General features: G+C 38.0%; 1 protein-coding gene across 1 annotated transcript in view; it reads left to right on the plus strand.

Moving 5' to 3' along the window:
- BRD9 (bromodomain containing 9) overlaps positions 1–19,266 on the plus strand; it is a 71,782-nt gene that overhangs the window by 17,693 nt on the left and 34,823 nt on the right. The window contains exons 5-7 of the mRNA XM_087917180.1: positions 2,093–2,237; positions 10,481–10,591; positions 11,663–11,778. Of these exons, the coding sequence (XP_087773306.1) occupies positions 2,093–2,237; positions 10,481–10,591; positions 11,663–11,778 (372 nt within the window). The remainder of the gene's footprint in view (positions 1–2,092; positions 2,238–10,480; positions 10,592–11,662; positions 11,779–19,266) is intronic.

Consider the following 19,266-nt stretch of genomic DNA (forward strand, 5'->3'; position numbering starts at 1 on the left):
TTTCAGCCAGAAAAATAAATAAATTAAGCAAGAAAAAATAGAGGAACTCAATTCCTATTTTGCCTTTGTCTTTACATCTAAAGGATCTAGTGATTTGTGTAGCATTTGAGAAGTCCTGGAGAACTGGCTAGGGGTGCCAGAGGATTGGAGAAGAGCAAATGTCTCCCTGCTCAAAGAAGGAAAAACAGAAGATCCTAGTGATTATTGAACAGTGATCGTAGCATCAATACTTGGAAACATATGTTAGAGCAAATAATAAAGCCAATCATTTGTAAGTTTCTTGCAGACAATGTTGTGATTTGCTAGGTCCGCATGACTTTCTCAAAAATAGGCCATTTGAGACAAATATTCTTTAACCAGGCAATTATTTTAGTAGCTTGGGGAATGCAGCAAATACAGCGTATGGTGGTCTTTCATTGCCAAATTCCTAAAGTGTGGTTTGAATGGTTATACAGTAAAATGGGTCACAACTGACTACCTGTATACTCAGAGTCAACATGGATCTCCCTTGGGGCCAATACTGTTCAATATTTTTATTAATAACTTGGATAATGGAATTGGTAGACTACTTGTCAGTTCATGGAATGCACAAAATGGAAGGTCTGACCAAGCTGGGAAGATTGCATTCTAATCTGGACAAGTTGAAAGACTTGGATAAGAGTAACAAGGTATCCTTCAATAGTGGTAAATCTAAGTTATACAGTTTGATAAGGGAAAATATGTGGCATACATAAAAGTTGGGGGATTTTTAGCTTAGAAACACTCCTTTGAAAAAGATTTGATTATGGTCATTGCCAACAAGCTTCACATGAATAAGCAGTGTAAGTCAGCTTCTAGAAGGCTTTACGCAATTCTGGGCTTATAGTCATTGCATGAGAAATGTGTGAAATCTTTATTTCCCTCTATTCCGCGTTAGTAAAACCATATCTGGAGTTCTGTTATGATTCTGGACATGCCCCCAAAATATTGGTAATTTAAGATAAGTTCAGAGGAGGATGACAAATGCAAATACAGAGACTTCAGAATATACTCTACTGGGACAAGATGAAAGAACAGAAAATATCATTCTAGAGAAAAGAGTAGAATACATTGTTTAGATATATACAGAAGAATGTCAAAGGAAAGAAAATCAGGAACTCTACAACATAGAAAGTAGACACAGAAATAGGTTGCAGCTATGTAGATTTCATTTAAATATGAAGAAAATTTTTGTTAGATCAGTACAACAGTAGAACAGTTTCTCTAAGAAGGTTGTAGCTTATCCATTTTATGGGCAGGTTCTCAAGATTTTGATACATTAGGAAAGCTTGGACTTTATAATTCTTGTGGTTTCAACTCTACACTTTTATGTTTCTAGGATACTTTTCACACATATATACACGTTCTCTCAGGAAAGGGGAATCGATTTTCTGATAAAGGAGTAGAAAGAGCTAGCACTTTTGAACAGAGTTTGAAGGAAGAAAGAGAATAAGGATTGCTGCTGACCTAAAATGGATTGTGGACAGCATTGGCTACTGCAGTTTGTTTGTTCCAGGGGAACACAAGATCATTAAAGCAGTCCAAAGGAAAATGGAATAAAAACCTTGAAATAGAGCTGTATATGATTCAAAAAATCATCAGAGAAGGAAAATGGGAGTTGAAAGCATGTCTTTTTGATGTAGTGGTCCTGGGAAGGAGGGTTTATGAAGTTAAAAATAATAGACTGCCTGAAAGAGATTTCCAGTTGGTTAATTTATGCCCTTAATTTGAATGGAGAAGGTTGTAGAAATACTAAAAGTTCTGCTTTTTGCTTTCTTTTGCTTTCATTAGGATCAAAAATAGAAGAAGTTTTTTGTCACATGTTTGCACACCCCAGCACGAAATATTGGCTTATGCTGAATATTTGTTTTGCTCAGATATTTATTTGTGATAGATGCTCTAAGATTTTTGGTGCTTTGATGGGTTAGGGATTGTATTTCAGTTCTTTTATGTTTTCCATTCCTTGGCTTTGCCTTCAGATGTTTCATATTGCAAAAAGTTGTTAAATTGATATCATTAACAAAGTATGGCAATATTATACCCAAATATAACGCTCTGTGCTTTTTTTTTTTAGGAAGGATCCTCATGGTTTTTTTGCTTTTCCAGTTACGGATGCTATTGCTCCTGGCTATTCCATGATAATAAAACATCCTATGGATTTTGCTACCATGAAAGAAAAAATTGCAGCAAATGAGTACAAGTCAGTAACAGAATTCAAGGTAAATTAATGAAGACTTATTAACCTAATATTAATTTTTATTTTTTTCTGTAACAAAGATAAGGTTCCAGGTTATACATAGTAATCTTTGTATTCTACAGGAATATGCTTCAACCTATACCTAAAAAGTCAAAGCCGTTCAGTGTATTCAATGAATTATATTGCTATTAGCCCTATGTATATGCATTTTATAAATTATAAAAGTTTATTTTAAGATTCTAGCAGTCTTCTTATAACTTGGCACCTTCATTTTTTACTTCTTCTTCTTCTTTTTCTTCAGCGTTTGTCTCGCGCTCGGGCGAGGTCCGCTAATGTCCTTGAGTACTGCTTCCACACCTCTCTGTCTGCCACGTGTGTCGGGTCTGCCTTCGCGATCTCTAGATCGGCCTTGATCGTGTCCATCCAGCGTTGTTTAGGTCTACCACGCGGTCTCGCTCCTCCGACAGTCACCTTCATTACAGATTTGATGATGGATTCTTCCTTGGCGCGGCTCACGTGGCCGAACCATCGTAGCCGGGACTGCCTCATGACCGTGGGGATGGGCACGACGTTGAACCGTCTACGCACTTCTTCGTTCCTGACGCGATCGAGTAGGGTGAGGCCTACCGACCATCGGAGCATTCGCATCTCCATTATCTGGAGTCTGCTTTCGACTTCTTTGGTCGTCGGCCAGCACTCTGCGCCGTATATGGCCACGGGCGCACCACAGAGTTATAGATTTTCGCCTTCAGGCGCATCGGCATCTTCTTGTCACAGAGGACGCCTGTGACGGACTTCCATTTGCCCCACGCTGCATTGATCCTGGCTGCCACCTCAGTTTGTAGTAGGCCTTCTTCCCCAAGAGTAGTTCCCAGGTACTTGAAGGTGGAGGCGCGCGGTAGCTCCTGCCCGTTCACGTGGATGGAGCCTGTCATTTCAATGTCAGTGGTCAGGTATTCGGACTTCTTTAGGTTCAGCCGGAGCCCGAACTGCTCGAGGCGGTCGTGCCACTGTTGGACTCGGTGCTCGAGTTCAGCCTTGCACAGGTTGGCCAGGAACACATCATCGGGCGAGAGAGCAGCGTCCATGGGGCGGGCGTGTACAGGTCGTGGTGTAATTGTGTCCATCACCAGAATGAACAGCAGTGGTGAGAGAGCAGAGCCCTGGTGTACGCCGGACGGTAATATTAAACTCCTCTGATATCCCAGCTGCCGCTTTTACACGGCTTTTGTGACATCTGTATAGGAGTTGGACCCATTGTACGAGCAGCTCAGGCACGCCGTGATCTCGCAGCGCTGCCAGATGAGATCGTGCGGGACTCGGTCGAAGGCCTTTTCCAAGTCTAGGAAGGCGGTGTGGAGCGGGATTTTCTTCTCTCTGTGAGCCTCCATCAGCATCCGCACACCGAAGATGGCGTCGGTGGTGCCGCAGTTCTTGATGAATCCAGCCTGGTTGATGCTGATGTCGACGATGTCCCAATGCGCTTATCAAGGATGCGTTCAAAGATCTTCATAGTGTGTGACAGTAACCTGACCGGTCTGTAGTTGGAGCAGTCCTCTGGGCTGCCCTTTCCTTCCAGATCGGAACAGTGGTGCTGCGGTACCAGTCGTGTGGCACTTTTCCCGTGGAGACGATGTTGTTGAACAGCTCGCACAGCCACAATGCCGAGCCCGGTAGTGCCTTTTTCCAGAAGTCAGCAGGGATGTCATCTGGTCCTGTTGCCTTACCGTTTTTCATGGCCTTGATGGCGTCGGCGACTCGCTGGCATAAATGCCTGAGACTGGGCCTTCAACTGGGTCACCTCGCGGGGTTTGTGGGTGTGGAACTCCTCGGTGGAGATCTTCTCGAAGTATTGCCGCCACCTCTCCGCAGCGTCTCTGGGGTTGACGATCAAATTTCCCCTTTCGCGTTGATCCCATGAAACTGGTCAATGTCCAGGGTCTTCCTGTGTCTGCTTTTGGCTAGGCGGTAGATCTCATTCTCGCCTTCTCGCGTGTTCAGCTTCTCGTAGATGTCATCGTAGTGGGAGCTTCTGGCTGTCGCTACTGCTTTCTTGGCTGCCTTTTTGGCCGCCTTGTATTCGCATGAGAGCTTTCGCTGGTCTTGTCCTGAAGAAAGGCCTTGTAGAGCCGTTTCTTCAGGTGTACGGCATCTTGTACTTCCGGTGTCCAGAGCCATGTATCTCCTCGATGCGTCTCCGTCCTGGCTTGGTGCAACCAAGCTGTTGGCAGCCGGCAGTGTGAACAGTGCTCTTCAGCATGGACCACGCTTCCTGTGGCCCGTCGACCATCTGCAGGAACTGCTCCGGTTTGATGAGGGGTCCCGCCATCTTCTTCTGGTTCCACCTCTTGATTCGTGGCTGGTCTGCATTCCTTTTGTCAATCCTGGTCTTGGGCTTGCTGATCCTGATCTTCGCCATCAGTGGCCTGTGCTGACTGCTCGATTCGTGCACGGTACACCTTGGCGTTGAGCACGCTTTTTAGCGGCTCTTCTGGTAATGCGATGATGTAGTCGATCTGTGTGTGGTGGCTCCGTTTCTGCTATGGTAGGTGAGGAGTTGAGATTCTCGCCTAATGAAGCAGGTATTCGTGATGGTCATATCATGGGAGTCGGCAAAGTCCAGGATCCTCTGGCCATTCTCATTCGTATCGCCTGTGCCGTGCCCACCGTGGCACTGGTGTCCGTTTTTGTCCCGCCCTACATGACCATTCAGGTCGCCCGAGATGATGATGTCGTCTTCGTGTGGGATCTGCCTGAGTTGGATGTCGAGCAGTTCCCAGAAGGTATCCTTCTCCACCTCGTGACATCCGGTCTGAGGGGCGTAGGCGGACAAGATGTGTAGGCGCTGCCTCTCGGTCACTACGACGATTATCATCATTATCACCTTCATTTTTTACTATTTTTCAGATATGCCCTATAAATTCCTTGGCAAATTGCTTTTTTTTTTCTAAATATATTAATAAGACAAAAATAAATAGTAAAATGAAATAAGTTTTCTTATTATTTGGTTTTTCGAAGCATTGTCTTTCCAGCTTTTTTTCTGCTTTTGCCAAAATAAAACCTATATTTCATATTTTTTCTCCTTTTTCAATCAAATCATTCTCTAAACAAACTTGCCACTTCTTCCTCCTCCCCCTTCTTCTTTGGCTGTCTTTTTTTTTTTTGAGAGAGAAAAAGTAAACTCTTAAGAAATAACATTGATATTACTTGAATGGATGAGTAATTAAATTTTTACTGATAGTTCTGATATAAGTTAATAGAATATTCTGCTGTTTTAATCTATCTTTTACATCAGCATTGAAGTTTAGAAATAAAAGTATATTTGCAAATAAAACTTGTGTTCAATTTAACTATATACTATTCTGTAGATCCCTCTGTTATTTAATAGCACAAGCCAACAGTTTCATACAAATATTAAAAAGCGAAGACACCCTTGTCAGGTTAGGGCTAATAGTCAAGTCTAAAAAAAAATTCTGATATGTAAGTGAATTAAGTGTATATTCTTTTTAGTTTGATGCATCAAACACCAAGAGTCTATTAAATTCAGTTCTTCTGAATAAATATTGTTTCCCTCATTAATAATTGTTTTTTCATGCTAGCATATTTCTATGAAGCTTGAGAACCAATATTTCGCTAAACTCTTTTTCTTTTATCACTTATCATTAATACACTTATTTAAATATTGAGAACATTCATATAACATAATAAGGGAATCCAGATTAGATCCATAAACATTAAGCATAGCTATTACAGTCTCTGCAATATTAGCACATAAAATTAAATAAGGCCATTTACATCAGTAATAATTGTATAGCAGATAACAGATAATCAGAGTTGGAAGCAACCTTGTAGGTCATCTAGTCCAACCCCCCATCCAAGCGGGAGACCCTACACCATTTCTGGCAAATCGCAGTCCAGTCTCTTCTTGAAAGTCTCAAGTGATGGCATCAATTTGGAATTGCTTTAAAACCAAAATGACTACACTTTTAGCTTATGTGAGATAAACCTGTCTTACCAATCCTTTATTAACATACATGTATCCATTTGCATTAAATGAGTCTTCTGTAGATAAGCAATATCTGCTTTTAATTACTTTATATATGCTAATATGTGTCTGAATTCTCACAAGTTTTTACATTAAGATCAACTTCATCCATAAATTTTATTTTGGTCCATTTATCAATATTCTCCTGATGTTTAAATATTTAGCATATTTCCTAGTGTTTCTCACAGACAGAGTCCCAATTTAATATTTAAATATTACATATATAATGTATTTGTTTTTTAAAAAAACCATGATATTGGCATAAAAATTTAAAAACAAGATTGGAAAAAGTTCTAAAATTGTGTGTGTGTCTGTGTCTGTGTGTGTGTGTGTGAAAAGAATGAACCCTAACCTTTTCTTTTGACTATAGGAACAATAGTTGCTGTCATCTAAGTATCTAATACTTCAGATTTCTCAAATGCTAAAGATGTGACAGATCATCAATTATATTATACAAAGGAATAGAATAGAATAGAATAGAATAGAATAGAATAGAATAGAATAGAATAGAATAGAATAGAATAGAATATTCTGAATTTCAGAATTGGAAGAGTCCAACCCTCTGCTCAAGCAGGAGACCTTATACCATTCCAGACAAATGGCTGTACAGTCTCTTTTTCCTGACCCATTAGAACGAGGAGACAGGGAATACGCTTGATGGTACCCAGAAGAAGGGTCTTCTCCCTGGTGGCTCCCTCTCTATGGAATATCATTCCCCCAAAGATTAGAATGGTCCCCCTCTAGCACTCTTCTAAAAGGCACTAAAGACCTGGTTTTCACAGCGGGCCTGGGGAGCCCAGAGAGGGTGGAGCCCATCAAATGGCTAGTGTGATCTGCTGTTGTCGGGGTGGGGGGGGGGGAGTTGTTTTTTAATTTTTCTTAAAAAAAAATTTCTAAATTTTGTTCTATTGTACTTTACTAATGTGTTTGATACTTTTTGTTAGTTTTTATTGTTTTTTATTTTTTATTTTTTTTGTTTTAAATATGGTTTACATTGTGTAAGCCGCCTCGAGTTGCCATGGGTGAATAGGTGGCAATATAAATTAAATAAACAAATGTTCTCGCTGTTAGGAAATTTCTCCTTAATTTTAGATTGCTTCTCTCCTTGATTAGTTTCTGTCCATCGTTTATTGTCTTTCATTCTGGTGCTTTCAAAAATAGGTTGACCCTCTTTTCTTTGTGGCAGCTGCTCAGTTATTGGAACATTGCTATCATGTCACCCCTAGTCCTTTTTTCATTATACTAGAGATACCCATTTCTGCAACTGTTCATGTTTTAGCTTCCTTCATATATTTTAGCCTCCATAACAATGTTAAGTTTTGTTTTGTATTATATGTGTTATATTAATATATATATCCTACTGTATATTTCTGTAAATCTCAAGTCTTGCGTTTCACAGTTTCCTGATGGAATGAAATTTTGAGGAGATATGAAAATAGGAATTGAATAACTATCTTCTGGTTTATTGGTTGCTTTCTCTTCAACATATTTAAAGAAATCTTTTTGATTATTCTCAACATCTAACTAACATCAGCTCATTTTGAACTTTGTTTTTATGACATCTCCATATTGTTTAGGCTCTGTGTGTGTGTGTGTGTGGTATTCAGTTTTGTTCAGGTATTTTCCTACGTCGTTATAGTTGTGGGCTTTTAAAGTTGTAGCAACGTTTCGGCAGAATCTCATCTGCCATCATCAGGCTTCTGTATAGTGTTCGTCTGTGAGTCAGGCTTTCACAGCCGTTTCAGTTTTAAATTTGGGGCTAGCCTACTGCTGTGCCAGAATGGTTTTTTCTTCATCCTGATTGGTTGGGAGTCTTGGACTGTGTTTATTGGTCTTGGAGTTTACTGTGTTCTGCTTGATTGGTGTTTCTAATATCTTCTGTCTGTTTTGTAGCTTTTTTTGTCTTGATTGGCTGGCAACATTGTGTTTCCTGTATTGGAGGCTTTTAGTGCGGCTTGGCTTTGGGTAAACGGACGGCTATCATTTATTCGGAAGCTAGGTTTCATCTGGGTGCCTGGTTGGGGTGTGTTTGAGCTGGAGGTATCGGGGGGGGGTCTGTTTGTGCCCAGGTGTTTGCTTGGCTTGTGGTGTGGAGATTTTTTTGTTTGTGAGTGCAGGCTTCCAGATATTTGACAGTCTGGTGGAGTCATCTCTTCTGTTCATTCTTTCAGGTCTTTTTTCAATCTCTATGGCTTCTCTGATGATTGTGTAGCTGGGGTTTGCTATAGTGGCTAGGGTTTTGGTGCCATTGAAGTCGATGCTATGACCTGTGGCTTTCATGTGTTGGACTAGTGAGGAAGTGTGTTCCAGCTTTTTTACTGCATTTTTGTGTTCATCCAGGTGGGTACTTATTCTTCTATTGATCTCTCCAATGTATGTGGCAGGGCATGATGCGCAGGGGACTTCATATTTAAATTTAAAACAGAAATGGCTGTGAAAGCCTGACTCACAGACGAACACAATACACAAGCCTGATGATGGCAGATGAGATTCTGCCGAAACACATTGCTAAACTTTAAAAGCACAACTACAATGACGTGGGAAAATACCTGAACAAAGCTGAATGCCATATATATATATATTTGTTTTCTGAGGTTCTCACGGGTATTTGTATGTGGATCTTTGGTTGTTCGGGTTTTCTCCCGCGTAAGATTCGAGGTATCTAGGCAACGTTTCGATGAAGTCTCATTCATCATCTTCAGGCTTCATTCATCATCTTCAGAGTGAGAAGCACAGAGCCAAAGACAGAAGCCTGAAGATGATGAATGAGACTTCATCGAAACGTTGCCTAGATACCTCGAATCTAACGCGGGAGAAAACCCGAACAACCAAAGATAGATAGATGATAGATAGATAGATAGATAGATAGATAGATAGATAGATAGATAGATAGATAGATTTGTGACCTGTCCTCTTTCCATTGTTTTATATATATCCTTTCTAGGTTTCAGATCTTCATTAAATTTTTTAATGTAATCACATTGTTTCTTCAACCATTGTCCATTTTTCTCCCTTGTTGGAATTTTTTTTGTACACATACAGTTAGTCCTAGACTTACAACAATTCATTTAGTGACCATTCAAAGTTATAACAGCGCTGAAAAAAATGACCATTTTTCACGTTTATGACCATTGCAGCATTCCCATGGTCATGGGATCAACATTCGGACACTTGGTAACTGACTCATGTTTATGAAGATCGCAATGTCCCATGGTCATGTGATCACCTTTTGTGACCCTTCTGACAAGCAAAATCAATCGGGAAGCCTGATTCACTTAACAGTCATGCTACTAAGTTAACAGCTGCAATGTTTCATTTAACGCTATAGCAAAAAAAGTTATAAAATCGGGTAAAACTCATTTAAATGTCTCAGTAACACAAATTTTGGGCTCAATTGTGGTTGTAAGTCACCGGCCACCTGTAATCCTCAAGTTATAGATGGTCATTTAATACTGTTTGAATTACAATTGCCTCATAAAATGGTGCTTTACAACGTGTGAATCACTTCTGGCTATTATAAAATGTTGCCCATGCATTCCCATGATCATGTGATCTCAATCTTAGTGCTTATCAACCTGTTTGCAGTTATATGGGGTTGTCAAGCACCATGCAAACATGTGATTACTATTTGCAATCTTCTCTGCTGGGTTCCTCAGAAAGTCATTGAATTGCAAATGGAGACGTGGGTACTCTATCTTTCATCTTCATTTTTAAGTGCTTTGGTTTTGTTGTATTGCGAACAGTTGCTGGGGTGCATCCACAGTTTTGTTGTACTTGTACAATGACAATAAAGTTCTACTAATTCTAAGTTAGCAGGGAAAGTTGCATACTGGTTACACATGCTGAGAGAGCTCCCTCTCATTCTATCTGAAAGAGCTGCCTGTTAAAGATGGAAACTGCGGTCCTTTTGCAGGCAGCTCTGTCAGATAGCCACCAGAGATGAGAGAGAGCCGAAATCCAAGTAGAGAGCAGGAGGCAGCACAATAAGGAGTGTGGAGTGCCTCAGTGGGTGGGAGGGACCTTGGGAGCACAGGAGTGTTTTCTGTTTTTCAAGAGCTGAAAATCATGTTGACATTCCTATAAGTGTGGATTTTCAGCTGCTGTGTGGAGCATGCCAGGGTTTTCCCTGCCTTTTTACATTGTAAGATTTTACTGAAATTGAATTTCTTAGGATATAAACAGTTTTTGAAAATATAGCAATGATTATGTTTGTTTTCCAGGCAGATTTTAAACTGATGTGTGACAATGCAATGACTTACAACAGACCAGATACCGTGTATTACAAACTGGCTAAAAAGATTCTCCATGCTGGCTTTAAGATGATGAGCAAAGTAAGACAACTACAACAGAGAACATATTGGGACCAAAAATATAGATTAACCTTTCTAGAGGATCACAGTATAACATTATTTTATACTTCCAATTTAGATTTAGTTTCAAAACGGAGATTCAGGTGAACCGGTATGTCAATGCAGCATGTGTCTACCTGACTTAATAACAACAATTGCTGATATGCTGCATTCATACTTCCACATGCTCTTAAACATTTAACTTTACTTTAAATAAAGTACTCTGCTGTTGATTAAATATTTATCGCTCTAAAGGGCAGACTGTGTCTTTATAAAATAAAACTGGAAATTTAAGGACATTGAATTTCCTCTTAGTGTTGGTTTCTCAGACTGCTTGGTTTACTAAAGGTCTTATTGGCATTTCCATTATACATCTCTTTTAAAGTGAATACTACTCTTTAAGATTTGTTTTATCAAGATAAAAATTTTAAATTGAAGCTTTCACTGAAGAAATAAGCACCGTCTTATTTAAATAAATTTGGAACTATTCTAGAATATTAAGCATTTTGCTATTTTTATTTTTCTATCCAATAAAATATTGGAAGAAATGCATACATACTCTTTATTTTAACACTGTTTGACTATATATTTAATGAATTCCTAAATAAAATACCTATTCTTCCACCTACTGAATAGTATAATGTAAATGTTTATATAAAATGAGTGAAACATGGATTTGTGTAACACGTACTTACTATATAATACTATTTTTCAAAATTATAAAAAAAATGACTTTCAAACTGAACAATTGATTATCTTGTATGAAGATTGTGTACAGGTAGGTGGCCATTTGTATGTATGGTTTCCCTTCTAAAATAGGTTGCAGGTGTTCCGGTGACATGCTGCTCATGATTGAATCACCTTGCATCCTCATTGAAGATGTAGTTCTTAGGTGCAAAGCCATGGCCATTCCCATCCCATCCCATCATCATAGCATCTTCGCTATGAGGGAAAGGTGTAAAGTCCCTGCTGCTCTGTCCTTTCTAATTCTAGGAACGGCTGTTAGCTTTGAAGCGCAGCATGTCGTTTATGCAGGACATGGATTTTTCTCAGCAGGCAGCTCTTTTGGGCGATGAAGATCCAGCTGTTGAAGATCCAGTGCCCGAAGTTGTTCCTGTGCATGTAGAGACTACCAAGAAATCCAAAAAGCCAAGTAAAGAAGTTATTAGGTAAATGTTGGAGGAAGTGTCTTGCTCCTTTGTGCCTTTATTGCAGATAACATCCCTATTTTTTGAATGAATTAATTAAACCATTAGTTTATAACTTTGACATACTAGACACAATATATAATTATTTTTCAAGTAATGTAGGTACCTTGGGCATCTTGAAAAGAATCGTTATGCATCCCAGAAGTTATTTCTAGAGTTTCAATCAGTATAGGGGGCATTTGATAAATATTTTGAAAATGAGCTGGAAGACAAGAGCAAGAATATTCTTTCCATTCATTGTAAGTTTTCCACATGAGCCAGAAAAAAAGTTGTAAGGACTGTTTTAATTTTAATAAGTACTTCTTAAATCAGCACATCTCTTTGGAGGATAGAAATGAAAAAAGAGAGATTGTTTTAATGAATAGCAGCATGACATGTTCATTTTTATGCAAGAACTAAAACAGTTATTCAAAATTATTTTTAAAATGAGGAGTCTTGGTGCTCTGTGAACTTGCTTGTTTTCTTGCAGATGTTTCATTACCCTAGATAACACCATCAGTAAGGACTGTTGTTTGCTGTCAGTTTATATTCTAATGGCTTGCCCTGTCAGTGTTGGTAAGAGAGATCTTAAGGGATTCTTTGGTTGGGCTGTTTGCTGTTAGCTTCTTTGGCAATTTCTTGATTGGGGTATTGTTTACTTGATTGCTGATCTGCACAGTTCTGTGTAGGTTCACTCCATCTGAGGTTGGTTCCAATTGGTGTTGGTAGGGAGCAGGAGCTTTTGGTCCAGGGATGGGATTCTACCAGTTCACTTCTATTCGGTAGTTAACATTCTAAGCAGTTTGGATAACCGGTTGTTAGAAGAAATTACTGGTCTAATCCTGTAATGAAGGCAGGAAGGAAACATTCCAGTGTTGCTTACAGAAGCTGCCTCTCCGTTAACCCTTATTACATTCTTGGCAGGATTAGACTTCCTGTCTTAGGAACGTCTCTGGAGTTTTTTTCCCTCCTTTGCTGGTACTTTGCTTGTGTGGAGTGATCGTTCAAAGTTACAATGGCACTGAAAAAAGTGACTTATGACCATTTTTCACACTTACAACTGTTGCAGCATCCCCACAGTCATGAGAGGCCAGGTGAGGAGATGCATGCCTCGATGTGAGTGACATTGAGTTGGCCACACCCAGCCAATAACATGACCACCAAGCCATGTCCACCCAGTCACATGACCACCAAGCCATGCCCACCACCTAAGCCACGCCCACAGGACCAGTTGTTAAAAATTTGAATCCCACCCCTGTTTTGGTCCCTGCTTTGTGGGATCCCTTAGGGCTTGCGGCTGTCTCCACTCCTTTTTAACATTTACATGAAACCAACAGGTGAGATCATTTGTCACTAGGGATGAGGTATCACAGTAAGCGGATGATATCCAGTTACATATCTTCATCCCAGATGAAGTGAGTGAAACTGTGGATATCCTTGAAAAATATCCAGAATATTCCGCTTGTATAAAATGTGGTTGCACAGCAAATTTTAGGCACCCAGAGAAGAGTGCATTTAACCCCTGCTTTGCAAGCAGCATTGGGTGCCAGTTTGCTTCCTCTGATGTTTCCTCTCTTCCCCAACCTATGAAATATTCTTGCTCTGAAAGTGAGGCAGGCTTTCACTCTTCTGCCTTCCAAAAAGGAATTTAAAACATGGTTATTGGGCCTCATATGGGGAGCCCAGGGGAGCAGGCAGCCAGGAGACTAATTGCCTGGAAACCCTTTCTTCATCTTCATCTAGCTAATTTAATCCCTTGCCTCCTCTTAACATTTTAAACTTTTATACATACTATTTTATATTTTAACATTTTATTGCTTAAAGTCTGTCTTTGAAGGAGATGAATAGTTAAGAAATTTAAAAAATAAAGAAAAATAAAATAAAAACCAGTGAAGTATCCTATCTAATTAGATCCATTGGATAGCATACATAAGTTCAATGTTAAAACCTGTTGTTTGATATATGCATTACATACTTTCAAAGATCTAGAGCATTAGGGAACGACCAGAGGACTGGGAAAATGTTGATGTAGTTCCCATTTTCAAAAAAGGAAAACAAAAATAGATCCAGGAAACTACACACCTATCAGCTTGACCTCAATACCTGGGAAGATTCTGGAAAACATAAGCAACAAATCAGCGAACACCTAGAGCCAAACAAAGTCATAACCAAAAGCCAAAATTGGTTTGTCAAAAACATATCATGCCGGACAAATCTTAATGCATTCTTTGACAAAGTGACAAAATTAGTTAACTTGAGGAATGATGTGAATATGATTTACTTGGACTTCAATAAGGCATTTGATAAAGTAGACCACAACCTACTATTAGATAAGATAGAAAAATTAGACTGAGTTAGACTGTAGATAGTATCACCACCAGATGGATTTGTAACTGGCTGACCAACCGCAGTCAATGTGTCGTCCTCAATGAGACTGCATTTACATGGAGGGAAGTATGCAGTGGGGTCCCCAAGGCTTTGTTTTAGGCTCAGTACTCTTCAACATCTTAATCAATGATTTGACAAGGGGATAGATGGGAAACTCATCAAATTTGCAGACGACACCAAGCTGGCAGGAATAGCCAACACCAGAAGATAGGCTTAAAATACATTAGGATTTTGACAAATTTGAACATTGGGCACTATCTAACAAAGTGAAATTCAATGGTGAAAAAAGTAAGATTCTATATTTGGGCAAGAAAAACCAAATGCACAGGTATAATACAGGTGGTACCTGGCTCAATAGTAGTAACTGTAAGAGGAATCTTGGAGTCCTAGTGCAGTGTGCTGCAGCTGCCAAAATAGCCAACACAGTTCTAGGCTGAATTAACAGAGGGATAGAATCAGAGATGGGCTGCAGTTTTGTAAAACACAGTTTCAAACAGGCAGCTAATTGACTCAGGCAGCTCCAGTGAATACAGCAGGGCAGCTCAGAACTCGCCTGGGTGGGGGGAAAGTCATTTAGGGAAAGCATAGAACAAGGGCGAGTGAGCAGGCCCAGCCAGAGATCACAGCTAGGGGCTCGCCAGTACCTCGCCGACCATCCAGCAGTCCACTGGATAGAATCAAAATCACTTGAAGTGTTAATACCACTTTGTAATACCTTGGTAAGATCACACTTGAAATACTGTGACCAGTTTTGGTCAACACAATGTAAAAAAGATGTTGAGATTCTAGAAAGAATGCAGAGAAGAGTACCAAAGATAATTAGGGGACTGGAGGCTAAAACTTATAAAGAACATTTGCTGGAATTGGGTATGTCTAGTTTAATAAAAAGAAGGACTAGGGGTAACATGATAGCAGTGTTCCAATATGTCAGGGTTTGCCACAAAGAAGAGGGAGTCAAGCTATTCTCCAAAGCACCTGAAGGGACGACAAGAAGCAATGGATGGAAATTAATCAAAGAGAAAAGCAACCTAGAACTAAGGAGAAATTTCCTGACAGAACAATTAATCAGCGGAACAACTTGCCTCCAGAAGTTGTGAATGCTCCAACACTGGAAGTTATTAAGAAGAGATTGGATTACCATTTATCTGAAATGGTATAGAGATTTCTGTCTGAGTGGTGAGTTGGACTAGATCTCCCTTCCAATTCTATTATTCTGTTATTTCTTCCACTGTCAAATTTCTTATCAATATTTGACTTTTCTCTTTATTGATCTGGTAACTTGACACTGAACCATAAGCAATTTAAATACAATGTCATTAGCAAATGCTAAATTTTAATTTGTATTCTTTTATGGTTTATTTTCTTGAAATTTTGCTCTCTTAGCATAGCTATTAGGCTATGGTTCTCATGCCAGTAAAGATAGGAGATCATCCTTGTCCCCTTTGATATAATATATTGCTTTAAAATAAGAACCTTTACTATAATTTTGGCTGCTTATTTTTTTTATAAATGTTATATGTTATAAGAGAATTGTCCATATCTTTTTTTTTCAAAACTGCAAATATAAAAGCCTAAACACTGTCAGAATTTTGGTTAGCATCAAGAAATATGGCCAATTTTTAATTTTTCTGATTATATATAATAATATATTTCTTTGAGATAAATCCATCTAGTCAAAATGTATTATTTCAGCTAAAAGCCACCTAGACTCACTTTGGATAGTTGCACAAATATCATAATAATAAATAAATGACTATTTAGACTCAGCAAAAATTGTTGAAAAAGCTTATAATCCACAATCAGTAAAGCAATAAGTCTATGGTTCAGAATGGGTTACATCTTTTCCTTCCTTTATAAATCAAACAGATGAAGGCTTCTTTCCATGACATATAAGACTCATTGTAATTGTATCTCATTAATTAAATTTAACAATTTCTTGAAAAAAGTAATTTATAGAAATACTGTCAGGCTTAATTCAATGTCACTTTTTGATTGACTCTGTGTTCTGTTGTAAGTTAATTAAGAATTTCTTTTTGTTGTTCCGGTTTGAAGGGCTTCGGCAACAGACAGGAATCCGCGATCTTGCATGGTTTCTGTCTGGGCTGGCCGCTGGAGCGCCCCAAGCCGGCTGGTTTCAGGGCTAAGCCACCCCGTAGAGGTGGTGAAGAGGGGGGAGACTGCCAGCTGCATCTCTCCTCCTCAGCTGGCCATTACTCCCTTTCCCGAAGGCGGTAGGAGCAGTGGTCAGAAATGGCCACCACAAAGAAGAACTCAACCGGAAAAGAACGTGCAGGAGGAAGATAAGAAGTGAAAGTTTTGGCTAACCGGGTTAAGTTGAAAAAGCAACAACTAAGGTGCCTGGAATTTAAATTTTACAAAAATAACATCACTCCCAAAGAAGAGTCGGAAGCAGCGAAAGAAAGTGAAAAGGGAAAGGTTTGGCTTTTTTCTCTCTCTCTCTCCTTCCCTATATTGACAACTAGAAGACTTAAGTAAGAAATCGAAAAAATCCGCTTTGGCATCAATAGGCAATTAAGTTGAAAATAAAACAAAATTCCAAAGGGACAATAAAGATTTCCGGACATTAAAAACTTTTTCTTCTATAAGCAGGAAAGGAGAAAAAGAATAAGGGCAGGATCTGGAAGAGGGAGGAGACTGCCTGGACTTTAAAAGAATCTAAAGTAAAACTTCAATAAGACTTCTAAAAGATACATTTTAAGTGAAACTTTGCAACTAAATAGTAACTCCAGGAAGAGAAAGTGAGGAAAAGAAAGAAAGAGCAAAAAAGAAACCGCTTGCATGTATTTGGATTATTTGGTGACTTTTGGATTTTTGGTTATTATATTTGAATGACTACAATCAATTGGGTGGTTGTTTAAAAATTTATACAATAGCATCACTTCTGGATGAATTGAAAATGGAACTTAAAAAGTACAAAGAAGATGCACAAGAAGGGAAGGGTTCTTTTGGCTTCGTTTTTCAATTCTTAGAAATGGAGATCTGGAACTATGAGAAACAACAAGAAAAGACTGCAAAACAAGAAGACTGGGACAAAGAAGAAGCCATCTTTAATGAACAAGTAACTCTATGTGGGGAAAGAAAAGGAAAGCGGGGAAAGAGAATGGAGAATTTAAGACTTAAAAAAAAAACCAAAGAAAAGAAAAATAATTCAAAAAATAAGTATACTAGAAAGCAACAGAAAAGGGGAATACAGAAGAGGGAAATAGAGGTAGAGAGACAAAGGGTAAAAAGGGGAGAGAGAAGAAGAGAGGGAAGAAGGAAAGGAAAAGAAGTTATATAAAGAAACAGGACCTATTTAGAGATAATGGGAGAAAATCTAACCCGAAAAAGGGATTCTGTAAAGGTACATAAGATTGTATTGTTATATTTGTAATAGAAATAACTTTAGAAAATTGGAAACAACGTATGATTAGAATGAGGGGTAAAATAGTGTAATTTAGTGAAATGTTTGTGAATAAAATTAATGAAATAAAAGAAAAGAAAATTGAATTAGGAAGGAACGGGAACATTTTAATTAGTCAATGTTTTATAAAATATGTGAAGGGGGGAATTAACTATGGAAAGTTCATAATTGTTCCCATAGAAGTATGATATTTAATTGAAAAGCAACATGAAAAATATTAAGACTTTAATGAATATTAATATTAATGATAGAATTGAATTGGAATGGAATGTTGTTTTAATTATATACATTTATAATTTTTTTCTTTTTTTTCAAGAATACAGTGTGTAGTTTAAGAATGTACCAAGCAGAATCCGAAGTTATGTATTATATTGAGTGTTACAACTTTAAGGGAAAGATATAAAGGCGTCATACTCCAATCAGTAACTGAGGAGAAATTTTGTTTAATGAGAAAAGATAATAGACAATTGAAACAGGACAGACAAAAAATATAAATATAATGATTTGAATTGAGATGAAATAAATAAAATAAAATGGAGAAAATTAAAAGAGGGGAGAAGCTATGTAGAAAATGTAAAATAGTAATAAGATATGGAATAGAATATAAAAATGAGCATGAACCTGAATTTGCGTCTGTACGAAGAAATGTAACCCGGGATTATGCTGCTTTCAAATAAAATGTTTTATTTGTATTTCTTTTCTTTTTGTGAAAACTCAAATAAAATTTACAAAAAAAAAAAGATTTTTTTTGTTGAGCCATATTTCATTCAAATTTCCTTCAATTTCTATTGAATTAGATTCTTGTTTATAATATAAGTTCATTATAGAAACATGTTTATCATTGTCTCAAGTGTAAGTGTTTATTCTTTTTTGTTATTGATGTTGTTCTTTACTCACTAGATGGGATAACTGTCGTCAGGGTGGGGGGAGTTGGTTTTTGTTTTGGTTTGGTTTGGTTTTTTTGTTTTCCCAAATTTTGTTCTATTGTACTTTACTAATTTATTTGATTCTTTTTGTTAGTTCTTATTGTTTTTATTTTTATTTTTAAATATGATTTTACATCATGTAAGCCGCCTTGAGTTGCCATCGGCGAATAGGTGGCAATATAAATCAAATAAATAAATAACTATTTGGCTTATTACATTTTAAAAATATTTATGCTAGATGAAGTTATTTTTGGTTCACTGCCAGTCAGTTCCTTATTGCTGTATCTTTTACTTGAAATCTAAAATTGGATTGATTTAATCTAGGTTTAGTTCTAATTGTTAAAATTATTCAGTAATATATCTTTCTGCCTTTGCATAACTTTGTTTTATTCAGAAATAAAGAACACTCCAGTAAATGTTTTAACTCCAGTAAATGCTTGCCTCTCATACTATGAACAAAGAATATTTCAGAAGTTAGATTGCACTGTATTTCTAAACTTCAATTAAAATTATTGTTAAAAGAGAAAGAATTGACAGAAGAGCTTATTTTCCTTGGAGACCTGTTCCAGTGGTAAATCCAGGGAATAGTAAATCTTTATAAAGTACTTACAATAACGGTCAACAACTATGTTGATAAGAAATTCTTGATCTGCACTTAATAGATTTACAGATTCAAGTCTCTCATTCGCCCTCCCCCTGAATTTCTGGATATGTATTATGTAGCTTTTTCCA

Source organism: Pseudonaja textilis, chromosome Z (genome assembly GCF_049901715.1).
Source record: "Pseudonaja textilis isolate UNSWEBS1 chromosome Z, rPseTex1.2, whole genome shotgun sequence".
In the NCBI taxonomy this organism is placed as follows: Eukaryota; Metazoa; Chordata; class Lepidosauria; order Squamata; family Elapidae; genus Pseudonaja; species Pseudonaja textilis.